This window comes from Agelaius phoeniceus, chromosome 1 (assembly GCF_051311805.1).
Source record: "Agelaius phoeniceus isolate bAgePho1 chromosome 1, bAgePho1.hap1, whole genome shotgun sequence".
Classification (NCBI taxonomy): domain Eukaryota; kingdom Metazoa; phylum Chordata; class Aves; order Passeriformes; family Icteridae; genus Agelaius; species Agelaius phoeniceus.
In genome coordinates this window covers 128749157-128763630 of record NC_135265.1, presented here as the reverse complement: position 1 = coordinate 128763630, position 14474 = coordinate 128749157, and the positions used below count along the sequence as shown (strand labels likewise).

Here is a 14474-nt window from a genome sequence, read left to right as displayed (position 1 = left end):
AAGCTATCAGTGACTTGCTTAGAAGTCTTAAATGCATACGAATCTGGATACAGTTATTTCTGAATGTAGTTCTCCTTATGTCCCACAACAAGTGTTCATCATTCACCTTCAGATATATACTCCTTTGTTTCTTACTCCAGAATGTAGGTAGATGGATGAAAGCCAGTATTATTTTGTTTCAGAAATACTATATATAGTTGAATTTTTCTGGTAGTCAGACTGTGGTCAAATCCTGTTAAGGGCCAAAAGCTCCTGTTGGATTCCTCTGTACTCTGTGTTTTGGGGAGAGTTTTTTTAAACGATGCTGATTGTGCTGTAAAAGAATACAAAGCTAAACTGACCTCTCTACCTTCTGTTTAATGCAAGCCCTGTGTGGCATACCTGAAACAATATATGCATGTATGAAAAGAATCCTAAATTGAGTCCTTTCATTCTGGTTTCCTAGTCACCAAGGTGGCCTAATATCTTAAAAGCCATGGGATGTTTTATAGCTGTACTAGTGAGTCATGACTTGAGGCTTCTTTTACAGTGCAGCTATCATAAGTCTTTGAGTAATCACAGACTTTAAAAGTATGCTACATCAACAAGATAAGAGAAACAGCCCACAGCACTAACAGCATTATCTTTTACCAAAATTGATTAGCCCATACTATGTGTCTCAAATATTTTGTATAAACTTACTCAGCAAGCTGGAAATAAATGTGTTCCTGAAGAACAAGCTGTGAGAAAAAAACCCAAAAACCACTTGCTCTGTGGCAAGGAAAGGGCAAGTAAATATCACTAAATGAAATGTCTCTTAAGTAATTTTTTTACCTTACTCACAAAAACTAAAAGCAGAGCATCACTTCCTCTCTACTTGTATTTCTTAGTGCTGCTTCTATCATACTTCTTGCTGTCCTTTTCAGCTGGAGAGCTGACAAGTCTGGGATGAAGAGAGTAAAACTGCTTCTCTACTTTGCGTGGAAATTATGAGTATATCACATATTTTATTCCAGGGGTAGGAAGGAGTTCTGTTATAATTTGCTGTTATGGGAAGGAACTTGTATTCAGTACTGAGATGGTCTGTTGCAATTGCTGATTACTTGAGGCGCCTAACAGTGTTTGGCACAGTATTTTCTGCCTCCTTTGGGTTTGAACATGGATTAAAGAAGGCTGCAGCAGCTTTTCATCCCTTCTTCTCTTTTCCTCCCCACATGTTGGAATTTCCATGGACAAGTATGTGTGAAAAGTCAGTACCAGCTGAGTCTTTACACTTACTGTGAGTGGTGATACAGCAATGAAATCTCAGATCCTCTTCCTTCTCCTGATGTAATCTGTGAAGACTCTGAGCAGTTGTGCAGGGGATGGTAGCTGTAGAGAGCACTTCAGATTTACATCTGAACTTCCTCTGGGGCTGAAGGGGAAAATCTTGTCTTGCTGACACATTTTTCAAACCCTTTTAATTAAGAGTCACAGGGTGAGGTTCTCATTTTCCAGCAAACACCCTTGAAGTCACACATTACATAGGGCCACAGGTATGGCATTTAAACCAGCATCCCTGTGGGAAGTCAGCAGTGAGCAGGGGACAGCTGCAGTTACATCAAGTGGGAGACTGACCCCCTGTGTGCTGCAGTTGTGCTACCATTCACCAAATAGGAAATTTCAGAGGAGAAATATGCTGTAAATAAATACAGAGAAGTTGCAGGCAGTGTCAATTTTTTTTTCCTCTAAAAAACCAAAGATATTCAGATGAAAAAAACAGAATCTTTGCCAAGGACTAAATTGTAATGTGCTGCACCTTGTATAAGCATAACCAGACTGTCTCATTTTGTCTAAAAATGCAAGCAGATTGTCCTTCCCAACTCTGACATTCACCCATAGCATTAAAATGGCTGCTGGTCATGGTGACAGGAGAGAAATGTATCCTTTTTGGAGAACTGCAATACAGAGAAACAGAAAGGTTTTGCAGCAAAACATTTTGTTACCCTGTCTGCAATCTACTCCTCTTTCATGGTGTTCTAAGTGTGTGGGGAAACACAGCAGTTTCAGTACAATTCAGCATGATGTTACCCCCTAGGCAGAATATTTCAAAGTATTCATATATATTGAATATTGCCTGAACTACAGCTTGGAACTGTAACAAAAGAGAATAAGAGAGAGAATCCATAGTACCTTATTTAATTATCAACAGAAGGGAAAAAATATATTTGGAAAAAAAAGTTTGTTCTTATGCTTGCCTCAAATCTGAACTACCTATCAGGTATAAGATTCATGTTATTAATTTTATTTAAAATATCATGTGTAATGATGTGTACCTTAAAACTTTGGTAGCTTTTTGGATATCAGTGGTTGATCTGCCCTAAGTTTGTCATTCTTAATCCATTAAAAGACAGGCCTGCTTGTAAATCCACAGGTACAGATAAGGAGTCACTGTTTGACTGTGTCTGAACCCTTTTCAAATGAAAAATGTCAGTGGCAGAAAGGGAGTCTGAATTATTTTTTAAAAGGGTTTTCAAAGATTCTCATGATTCCTCTGGTATCAGTTAAATGTGACATGTCCATAGACATGGCTGTTTTTTAGTGTGTAAAAGCAAGCAAAGCTGCAGTTTTCATCTCTCTGTAGAGAGAAAATGCTGCAGTATGGCTAAGAGATAAACATGTTACTTTGCAATTTCTCTCTTCCATAATTAACATATAAAGAGATTTTTAAAGCTAATACAATTTGTAACAATGTCACTGTGAGAAGGAAAAAATGCTTTTATGGTTGTTTGGGGTTTTTTTTTCTGTTTGGATGCATATATGTCACATGTGTAAATTAGATATAATTAATCCATAAGCTTTCCTGCTCACATACTGTCTCTTAAAATGTCATAGCACTGTCATGATGAGGACTCACCCACATACAGAGAAGCTTTTGTAAACCAATACAGCTCTATTTCCTAGATTTGTTCCAGTTTGCAGGAAGGATCTGATGCACGATTTTACGTAGAGTAGTTTTGTAATCTGCAACACTCAGAGGTGAAATTTAGATTTCTGTGCTTGAAAATGGAAGCTGGAGCCAGCTCTTCTCTTTGGAAGATGGTCAAGATAAACCCCTATGGACAAGTAAAAGCTTTGTAGCCTGACGGCAGTGTAAATCCAGGCATCCAGGGGAATGTTTAGCTGGGGGAAGTTGTGGAGGCTGCCTGTGAGCCAGGAGGAGTTACTCACTTCCTTCAGCCCAAGGTTCATTTCACAACAACCACCAGTGCTAAATCTGGGATGAATTGACTCCTTGCACAGTTGGACTTTGCTCTGTTTGTGGAAAAGCACCATCCTTATTTGGGGTGGAGTTGTTGAGACATGCTGATGCAAAAGACAGGAATCACTGTTGCATCTGTTATGGAAAGGGGGCAAGGGGCTTTAGCAGTCATGGAAAACAAATCATGAAAAAATCATGGCTTTAACAAAGTGGAGGTGAGTTCTGCTGCTCCTGAGATCAACAGATTTTTTGCCTACCTTCAGGAAAGGGAAAGCTTGGAAGTGCAAGAGCATGGAAAAAAGCAGTCAAACATCTAACAGGAAAAGTACACATCACCCTGTCCTTGTTCCATTGTATCCCTAGGAAAGTCAGAAACCAGAATTTATTCAGAAAATAGTATTAGAAATTGTGTATATAAATATAACTGTTGCTGTATTTTTAAATGAAATGTTTTTTCAAAAAAAGTAGTCTTAGTGAAGAGACTGATTTCAAAGATGAGTTGTCCAGACTAATTTTTTAATCTTGAAATAAAACGAAAAAAATACGGGGTGGGAAAGGTGGTGACTGAATTTATTTTTCCCTCCATGAGAATGATGACTTGTGTTATTCTTTCTCTTTACTGAAAAATCCAGAAAAGTTAAGGTGAGCAAAAGCAAAAATTTCTCTTTTAAGTGGTTAATTTTGAAGTTATTGCTTTCAAAAAGAAAATTTATTTAAAATAAAAAATATCATGCACTAAAAATCATTATGCACTGAAAAAACCATCTTACAGCTTTCCCATTGCTTTTACTTATTTTGTCTGATAATATTAAGTTAAAATTAAAATTATTTTTTTGTTTAATTCTGAAATCTTACTGTCTGTAAAATCTCAAAAGTTTAAAATCCTTTTTGTAATTGCAGTAAATGCTCTTAGTAATATCTTGGAGGTGTAGTGATTTTTTTAGGGCTATATGCTGTTTTTCTCAAATTGTTAGTTGCTGTGGGCTTCAAAATGTGATCTTGTGCAGCAAAATGCATCAAGGAGGTTAATGCACCAGGTGTGGCTGCTATTGGACCCTCTCTTTTCAGCTGTCATTTCCCCCTTCCTCAGCACTTCTTAAGAACTCTTATGGAATGCTATTCTGAATAAAATTGCTTTCCAACTCTAATGTGTGTGAAAAGATGCAAGAAAGGAATGGGACTTTCTGAACCAAATTTGAATATAATTATAAGGGAAAAAGGTTTGTTTTTCTTTTGCAGGATGACAAGATCAGTTGTTTTTCAGACAAGCATAATTAATTCTCATCATATTGGTCCTCAGAACATTGTGCTTGTAAAACCAACACAAAGGGAGAGGTGGTTGTTGTCAAGGCATGAGTGAAAGTACTCTCAACACTGCTTGTTTTCTTTGTTTGCAGGAGAGTTGGAGATGGTCCAGAAAGACGGGGAGCGCAAGATTCAGAGCCGGCAGCAGCTTCCGGTCGGAACAACATGGGGGCCTTTCACTGGGAAGATGGATCTGAATAATAACACCTTGGTATGTAGATGCTCTGAGACACTTCTCTTTGTTATACTCTGTGCCATTCTTCAGGGAGCAGCCTGGATTGCTCCTCAGACGGAGCGTTTGAAAACAGGCATTGTTAGCTTTAGCGGACAGTGGTATTTGGCTCTTCTCCAATTCGTTCATCTATGGCAACCATCCACGTGAAGTTATTTGGAGCACAGGTTAATAGTGTTTAACTTGTTCTTTTACTGAAGGGAAATGTCACTTCCTTGTTTGCTGAACCAAGGTGTTGTGTTTCAGTAGTAATATCTGTTTTTTTTGTGGTTTTTTAAATTTTTCATAGTATTAATTGCTGAATACTTAATTTATATTAAAGAAATGTATCAAAAATAAATAACTACATTATTTTAAGATAAAATTAATTAAATTTGCCTTAATGTAATTGAACATAGCAAACTCTTCCATCAAATTCACATTTTTTTGAAAAGCATCAAAAGACACCTGTCATATAATATATTCTCAATTAGCCTCATTTTTTATTCTGATTGCATAAAGTATGTGTAGACCATTTTACTTTAAAGTAATGATCTCAGTTCGGTGCAGTGAAAATCATGTAATTTCTAGGTCTTCATTTCATCTTTGTTTGTGTTGGTTTTAAGTCTGAGCTTCAATATTGTTTGTGTATAGTTCAGATTAGTTTTCTGAAAATATCAGGAAGGAAACAACTAATATCTCTAGGAAGGTTTAAACAGTCTTGGAACATGCATTGCCCTGTGGGATACTTCTGAAGAACCATTATCTGCAGCTGGATCACTGTTTGCTATTACAGACCTGGCATTGAATGTATTTAGCATAAAGACGTGTGGGACAGTTTCACAGGAAGGGATTACAGGCATTTTGGGTACACACCTCTGTGCTGCAAATGCAGAAACTGAGATTCCCAGTGTTCCCCAGCACTGGGTGTCGTCCTGCCCTTGCAGGACCTGAAGAGAGTGAGGAGCACTGAGTTGCTGATGTATCATGTGGGACAGTGTGAGGGAGGAGTTGTATGGACAGGGGAGACAAAAGGGGAAATTTATTTTCTTCAACTCCTCCCTAGAGAACCTATGCCTATGTAATGGAGTTCTCTTTCTAAGGATTATTGGATAGATGCATTTTACTTTCAATAAATATGCATATTAAAATTTGATTGAAGCATTATTCTGAGTACATAGTATATTATGGTATAGATATAATGCATAGTAGACATTTAAAATCTTACTATTTTGTACTCTTTAGTGTACTTTATTCATCAAATGATACTAAGAAATGTTACAGAAAGTGGCATGGAAACTTTGTCTGAGTTTCCAAAAGTTCAGTATTCCCAATCCAGATCAGACTTCCCATTCAGGCACCTGAATAAAGAATAGATTTTCAGAAGTACTACAGAGTCAAAGCCCCTTATTTGTTAGAAAGGAAAAACTGGAAAATTTGAACTTGTCTCATTTTTTCCATCCACTTAATTTTTATTTCTTCATCTATTTCACTATTGGCCTGTCATCATTCTCAAAATGTTTTTCATACAAGGCCATATGTGAGAACCACCTGTAATTCAAATAATTTTCTGAATCCCATTATAATTAGTTTCATCACTTTTCATATAACAGAAACCTTAGTCATGTTGTAGCTCAAAGTGTCTCCAGAATCCATACTGTAGAGAAATGCTAGTTTGGTTTTGTCCACTTGTACCACTTCATCAGGTATAGACAACATGCAGATACTGTTTAAGTATAGGAGGTGGTATTGATTGTCCCTTCTCTACAAAATTTATGTTTATCAGATATTCTTAGAATGAATTTACAGCATGTCAGCAAGCAGCCAATCATACGATCATATTGTATCTCTTTTTTTTTTTTGGATGGAGTTGTAGAACCACAACCCTAGCAGAACCTTGCTTCTCCCTCAATAGCACAGGAATGTTTTAAGATCTGTTACTGCTTTTTATATTTGGGCAAATACCATTTTTGTTATATCAAAAGCATTTAGTTAAGATAGTTGGGTTTTAATGAACTGGTAATGGAGCAATATGCAGAACTGACTTTAAATTTTTGTATTGTAATGGGCTAGAACAGCTCTCTCAGTATAGTTCACAGAGACGTTCAATGAAAATCTTCAGGACTTTTTTCTCACTAAACTGGAAAGATACGTTATATTGTCAAATTAAAAATCATAATAATCTATTTTTACTAATATTTGAAAGGTCTTACTTTTGTGTTGCCTACAAATATAGACAGATTTGGAAATCTGAAAAAGTTTCTGTAAAGAGACTTTCAGTTCTCACAAATATTGTTTTGTCCCCTGAGCAACTCCATTCCTTGAAAAAGTCAAAACTGAACTGGGCATCATCTTGAGCAATCAGATTTAACTTCGAAGTTGCATCTGACTTTGAAGTTTGCCCTGCTTTGAGCAGGACTTTGGACTGGATGACCTCCAGAGATCTCTTCCAACCTGAGTTATTCTCTGATTCTAAGTATTTTTTCTTTTTCCCAAATATCAGATGTTTCCTGTAATCCTACATTTGTTACTTTAAAATGCTGTGTGAAGAAATACAAACCTTTTGATGCAACTTTAATTTGCTGTTAAAGCAACAAAACTCTGACATCAGAAACATCAGCTTCTACATGGTTTTCTTTTATCTTTTTTTTTTTTTTGTATTGAAATTATTCTGGATTTTTTTATGTTTTTTTGACCCATTTGATACTTATCTCACTATTGTACATGTTCTCTGTTGTTCATCAGGGGAGTTGAGATTCTTTACTTAGGTTATTAATATCTGTTTTGGGAAGCTCATTTGGGTAGAGCCTCACATCCCTAGAATTCAATCAAACTTTCACATGAGGAGCTGAAAACTAGTTTATTTCATTTCTGAATGACAACCTCAAACATTATACTGCTATAAACACCAAATTTTTGAAAAAGAGTTTTAATGTGGATTTTTTTGTATAGAGAGAAAAGTAAAGAAAAATTCAGGGATACCCATGTGAGTAAATATCATAACTTTTGCAGCTGCTACCTTTATTGGGAAATCAGTTTGTGTCTCACTAAAAGTATCTTACCTGGCTGTACTGTTTGGTTATTGAAGTATGGCAGGATTAATTCATGCTGTAACAGTCAGAGCTTACTTATTCCCCTTGCACTCTGCACTGAATGCAGCCTGTACATGTAATATCTTCTTGTTTCCAGCAGTGCTGCATTGCTGAATATGGTCTTGCTGCTGTTGGCTCATGAGATGGAGCAAGTTAATTAATTCAGCACAGTATTTAATTGAGTCACTGTGCCAGATGTCAATTACATTTTAGATCTTTCAAGTTTCTGTCTTGAAATATGTTAGCAGTACACATCTCAGAGTAGTGGAAGAATGGGTACCTTGAACAAAAATTAGTTTAATACTGTTCACAATTGCAATAGGAATAGCAGATGCATCAACAGTGTTGCAGCACTGTTGGGAAATATGGTAGAGCAAGATCCACATCAGGACTGAAGAATACTCAAACTAAAGGTAGACTTGAAAGGGCTCAATGACTAATAAAGTTCTTAATTTTTCTCATCTAAGAGTTTAGCCAGTATTCATGAATTACATAAAATTCGATTATGAAATAAGGAATGCTATTATTATGGTTACTGTTGATGAAACAATCTGCATGCAGCCAGCAGAAAATCCTAAGACATTGTTTTTAGCAAGTGAGTCTTAGATCTTAAAACTTGTCTAGGCATTTAAGTTTTATTTCAGTTTGACCTTAAGAACTTCTTTTATAATTCTTAAATATTTGTAGATACCTACATAGATACTTGTATTATATTTAAAGTGATCTCCTATTTAGATACTTTTAAATATCTGTTCCTGTAATTTTGCCAAACTAACAAAATTCCTCTGCTCTCAGCTGCATGCATAATATGTATCTGTCTGCACAATTAGACATGGAGTTCACTCCCTTCCATTTCCTTCCACTACTTTCACTTTCCATCCACTGTTGGATAATAATTGGGTAGTCCCTAGAAAATTAAATGCATAGGAATATCTTTTCAAGCCTAGAAAATGAACGTGTTTGTAGGAAACATGGGTCTACATGTTTCCACATTTGCTTGAGATTTAATATAATCTCCCTGTTTAGACAAACAGACTCATGAATAGTTTGAACAATACTACTGGCTGTCTACAGCTGGTGAGAACTCAGCTGTAGAATGGAAGACAACACAATTTGACCATGAAGGCTCCAAATCTGTGTCTAGCTGCATCACAGAAAACTCAATAGATCATGGATACCCACAAATTGATAGAAATATATTTTTATGCATCAGACTCCTAGTTTGTGATTCCGATTCCTGTGTAACAGGAAAGTGGGTTTGCACAAATGTCAAGTCTAATACGAGCATGCAGGTGAAAAGAGCAGAAGACCATACTAGACTGGACATATAGCCCACTGAAAGAGGAGCTGCTGGGTGTAGGCAGATCTAAATTCAAGCCACTAGCAACCTAGTTAAGAAAAAACTGTTCACTTGCTTCTTTCAGCTGTAAATATTTTCCCTGTTTGAAGGGACAGCTTGATGGGAATGAGGCCCATGGAAACAAAAGCACCCTGAACCATGTAGCCCACGATGGATGTCGAACAGTGGTCGCTCCGGCAGTCATGTGGAGGCATTCCAAGAGGCCTTTTCCCTTGGCTGCTGCCATCAAGTTTTTGGTGTTAATCTGTGCCCATGGCAGGGTTTTGCAAAGCAAAACAATGATCAGCTGTATTCAGCTCGCCATTCTCCTTGTTGCAGGGAAGAGCATGCGGGGCAGGCCTGTATGAGCCTGATAAGGAAAAGAGGATTCAATGTGGCTGTGAAGAGAATCCACAGGAGAAGAATTTGTAGGGTTGGGCCAGGCAAGCAGTAGGACACAGCAGGGACCCTTAAATGGGATCTGGGAGGTTCAACACCAAAGAGACATCTCTGAAAGATATGCTCATGGAACTGTTTGACTGGGTGGTGTGTGAGGGCTGAGGAGCCAAGGTTCAAAATGCAGTAAAGTTATTCACTCAGTAATCTGTGGCTGGTCACTTTGGGTCAGAAACCTCATGTCTGTAGTAGACAGTAGACAGTGACTTTTAATCTTCAGAGTTGCAGCACGAGGGTTTTCTGGGGACTTTTGTTGGAGGTGCTCCATGGCTACAGAGGGGTAGTAGTCTATCCATAGCCAGGCTGTAGCCAGTCCTTAGTTTCTTTTTCTCTTTTCAAACATGGAGAGGGATAAGGTATATTTTATCTTTAGATATTTAATTGCAAATGGAGAATTTGGCTCTTAATAGCACAGAGAAATTTTTATATTTAGTTACCAAAAATAGTGTACTGAGTAATGAACCTTGATTCTCATCTTTGTTATATTACTTTTATTCCTTTAAATATTTCAAGTGACTACAAAAACATTTCTTTCTAATTTTTTCTACTGTTACTGTCAGTCTCTTTCATGTCTTGAACTAGTTTAAGATCACTTCCTTCCATCCCAAACATGAGCAGATGTTATTGTTGCAGCACTTAGGACAGCACATGATGTCACCCAACAGCTATGTGCTGATGTGCATGTGTTGGGATTGGCTGCTTAGAACCATAGAGTCACTAAGGTTGGAAAACACCTTTAAGATCATCAAGTCCAACTGTTAATCCAGCAGCACTGTGTTCACCACTGAATCAGGTCCCCATGTAACTCATTCAAATGCCTTTTGAACACCTTGGGGATGAGGTTTCCACAAATTCCCTGGGCAGCCTGTCCCAGTGCCTGCCAAAGTGAAGAAAATTTTCCTCATATCTAGTGTAAACCTCCTCTGGCAGAACTTGAGGCCTTCCAGACTGAAATATTTAAAAAAATATTGAGACATGCCAAGATGTCCACATGGCCATCCACAATGGTCTTTAAGAACACATCACTTTACATTACTTCACTTTTACCAAGTGTTCTCCTTTTTATATAGGCATGTAGTTTAGGAGAATCCAATGATGAACCATTTTTTTTAACTTTCATACGCAATTGTACTTTAGATGCTTTTTTTTTTTTAAAGAAGTTAATTCTGCTCTTTTATTTACATTTACACACATTTAAACCATGCTAATAATAAGACAGCAAGATGTGGTAAGGATCTGAATAAACACCCTGTTTTGGACAAATTCAAAAGCATTTTTTTCCAACTTGCAGTAGTTTCCAGGTCTCAGACAGGGGATGAAGCAACATGGTACAGTATAGGAGAGCCTTAATCCTTCTCTTCTGTCTAAATGCTATTTTTACACTGGTGTTAGCACTGCACACCTTACCATAGCCTTCATTTTAAGTTATTAAATATTTAAAGAACATACAAGCAAGACAGGATTCATTCTTCCTTTTTTTTTTTCTTCATTTATTATTTGGTTATTTCCTGAATATTAACAGGGGATTTTTACACAAAATTGTTTTTTTTTTTTAACCTTGTTTCCTTAACTTTAGGCCTTTTTTGAGACTAGACTTACCCATGGTTTATTTTGACACCTGTTTATCCAAACAGCAGAGCTTTAACACTTCTTTAAAACTATCAGTGGTCATTTTGAAAGGTTTTTAACAATAATTCAGTTACTTGGTGCTTTCTGTGAGCATCTCCATTAAACAGAATTTACCCTAATACTATTGCAATTAAGTAATAGACTTTTCCAATCATTCCCATTAAACTAACTCTGTTTCCTGGGAGAAAACTCAATAAACTATCTGTCCTATTTTGGCAAGCTTCATTTCAGTAGGGGGTCCTTCTGAGAGTGGGAATGTACCCTGGGACACATTGCCAGGCAGCTGCTGAGAGCAGAGCAAGGGGATGGTTCTGCAGAAGAGATGAGGCAAAGTCAGGAGCCTGGGACAGAAAAAAAGGCAAGAAAAAAAAATTTGGTCCAGAGCCTGCCAGACAGCAGTAGAGGGAGATGCTATCTCCAAGTGCCAGGCTCTTGCATTTTAGGATGTGGGGAAAAGAGAGAGAAGGAAAGCTGCTTAATTAGAGAATCACTGCAATAAACTTCAGTTGTAACATATTTTCGTGCTTCTAAGAGTCTGTGTCAAATCTTAAAAGTCTTCTAACTAGTCTAATCTTCTAATCTTCCACAGGCTTTAAGACTCAGATTCTTATTTTGCTATTGTTGATTTTGATAAATTTATAACACACCTTTTAGAATGGGATGTAGTCTTATTTAAAAACTTCATATAAGAAAAAGAATTTATTTTTCTCCATTTAAGGTCATTCATGTAGCTCACTGGACTACAATACCTGACTGGCACGAGTTCTATACATGTGTTTAAGATGAGCAATTCAGTATTAAATGTTGTCCTCTGAGGAAAATTTTTAAATTCATGCTTTCTATATTAATACTTCTTCTTATTTATGAAACATGCATATTATAGACTAGGAAGATATAAAATGCCAGATTTAAATATTCAGCAGTTTTGGAAGTAATTTTCTTCTCACTAGATGTTAACACTATCTTTTTTTTTTCTGAAATAAAATCCAGTTTCTAAAATGTTGACACATAGTTTCGCATTCATAGAACAAGCATTGGAAATTCTAGCTCCATCATTTTAGTGGCACAGAAGGCCATGAAGGTGTTTGTGTCTATGAAGATGTTTGCATTGGTAAGACAAGAATTCAGTAGTTACAATGGGCATGGAACTGAAAGACTAGAGGGCTTGTGCTCTCTCTTTGACCATTTAAAAATAAAATGTCCTGGAAGCTCATGGGGTTTTTTTTTGCCTACACACATAAAGCTGTGCCTGCCTAAGGATAGTTAGCCTTAGGGTACATGGGTAGTGGAAAAAGCACTGAGATGCTGTTGCCTGTGGAACTGTGGTAGCACTTTGTTGCACTCAGTATGTTGTCAAGATGTGCTGTCTGGACATACAAATGTATAAGATTATGAAAACATCAACAAATGCTTTTCATAAGACTTGTGGATGCCATAGTAGGCAGTTATTTGGAAAAAAAAGTGTACTGTAGAAAAAATCCTGGTGTGAAATGTCAATTTTGGTGGTGTCAAAATTTGTTTGCTAATAAAAAGTGCAGAACCATAGGTACCATATCATAGTTACAAGGTACCATATCATAGTTACAATAACAATATTTTAAACTTTTGGCTATCTTCATTAAATAAATAAATTACTTAAAGGAATGGACCTGTGGATTCAGTTAAGACACTGGCTGCTTTCTGATCACTTTCATACAGTGTGATGGAATGATCAAAATTCCAAAGATCTGTTAGCTCCCTTTCCATTTGAATATGTTTGAGAGAAGTAGCCTATAAATTTTCAAGAAGGATGGAAATTAAAATTACTTCTGGTTGTTTCATTGCAGCCAAATTAACTGTTGTGTGAAAGTGTGGGTTTGAACATTTTGAATAGAGAAAAAATTCTCTCAATATTTCTAGTAAGTAAATACTGTTAGTACAGTATGTATGAATACATAAATATATTAAAAATGGATATTTAAAAATAAACATGTTAAAAATATAGTAACTATATATACTTGCTTATATATATACCCACCCAATGTAAGTGATCATGAGTGTATAAGAATAGCATATTCTAGTCAGAAGGAGTTATTGACTGTTACTAGGTCTTAAAAATCTGTTTTATTTTAAATACCTCAATTTTGCTGAACTTTCCTCACCATTTGGCTGTAGCTCCTTTTCTAATGATGTTGAAGTATCCCACAGCCAGTAGCAAAATGAGTCCTTTTCCAGAGGCAACAAATCTACTTTGCACTACCAAAGTATGCACAAAGAAATTCAGAGCTTGGCCTGAGAAATTCAATGCTAAATGAAGCTTATAAATGTCCTGAGCCTCATTTATCAAGTCTGGAGAACAAGTTCATCAGTCTAATCCCCTGGTGGCTCCTCAGACTCTAAGGAAGCTCAAAACACAACCAGCTCCAGCTGTTGGGGCTCCAGAGCAAAGAGCACAGGAGGCACCATCTCTTGCTGTCCTTACCTTCCCTAGCAGCCCCAGACCTGCAGCAAGGCCTTATTTATTGGTTTAGTTGTTTCTTATTTATAGATTACTTATTTATAGGTTTAGTTGTGTGTCCTGATATTCCATACGTGGTAAATTCTATGCATAGCCTCATTGGGGTTTATATGGTTTCATATTTAAATTGTTTTGTTGGTTGTAGCAAGAAGGGGGTCAGTCTCTTCTCCCAGGTAACCAATGTCAGGACAAGAGGAAATGTCCTCAAGGTGTGCCATGGGAAGTTCAGGGTGGGCATTGGAGGAATTTCTTCATGGAAGGGATTGTTAAGCATTGGAATAGGCTGCCCAGGGATGAGGGGGTTTCACCATCCCTGGAGGTGTTCAAGGAATGACTGGATATGGCACTTGGTGCCGTGGTCTGGTTGACAAGGTGGTAATCAGGGAAAGGACTAGATTTGACTTGGTCTCAGAGGACCTTTCCAACCTAAAGGATTTTGTGCTTCTGTAATAATCATGTCTCATCTTAAAATTTATTAATAAACTTTTGCCCCCTTTCTTTTTACTGATGCATTTTAATGTGTTTGCAAAATGCTTCACAGTTTTGAATCATTAAATATAGGTTTTGAGCTCTTTTACAATATTTAGAAAATAATTGAGTTTTGCATAGACAAAATACTGTCCTTTCTGTGCTGTAAGGGAAGGATAGTACTCTGAACACTACTGATGCATTTAAGAAAAACTACATAACATATGAGATATCATCACAGTTTATGTAGATTATTC

The 14474-nt window shown here is 36.8% G+C and overlaps 1 protein-coding gene across 3 annotated transcripts in view; it reads left to right on the top strand.

The window, feature by feature from the left end:
• Window positions 1-14474, top strand: part of ZFPM2 (zinc finger protein, FOG family member 2) — a 309611-nt gene that overhangs the window by 143598 nt on the left and 151539 nt on the right. For all 3 annotated transcript variants that reach the window (XM_077187052.1, XM_077187041.1, XM_077187047.1), the window contains one exon: window positions 4618-4736. In XM_077187052.1, coding sequence (XP_077043167.1) covers window positions 4618-4736 — 119 coding nt within the window. The remainder of the gene's footprint in view (window positions 1-4617; window positions 4737-14474) is intronic.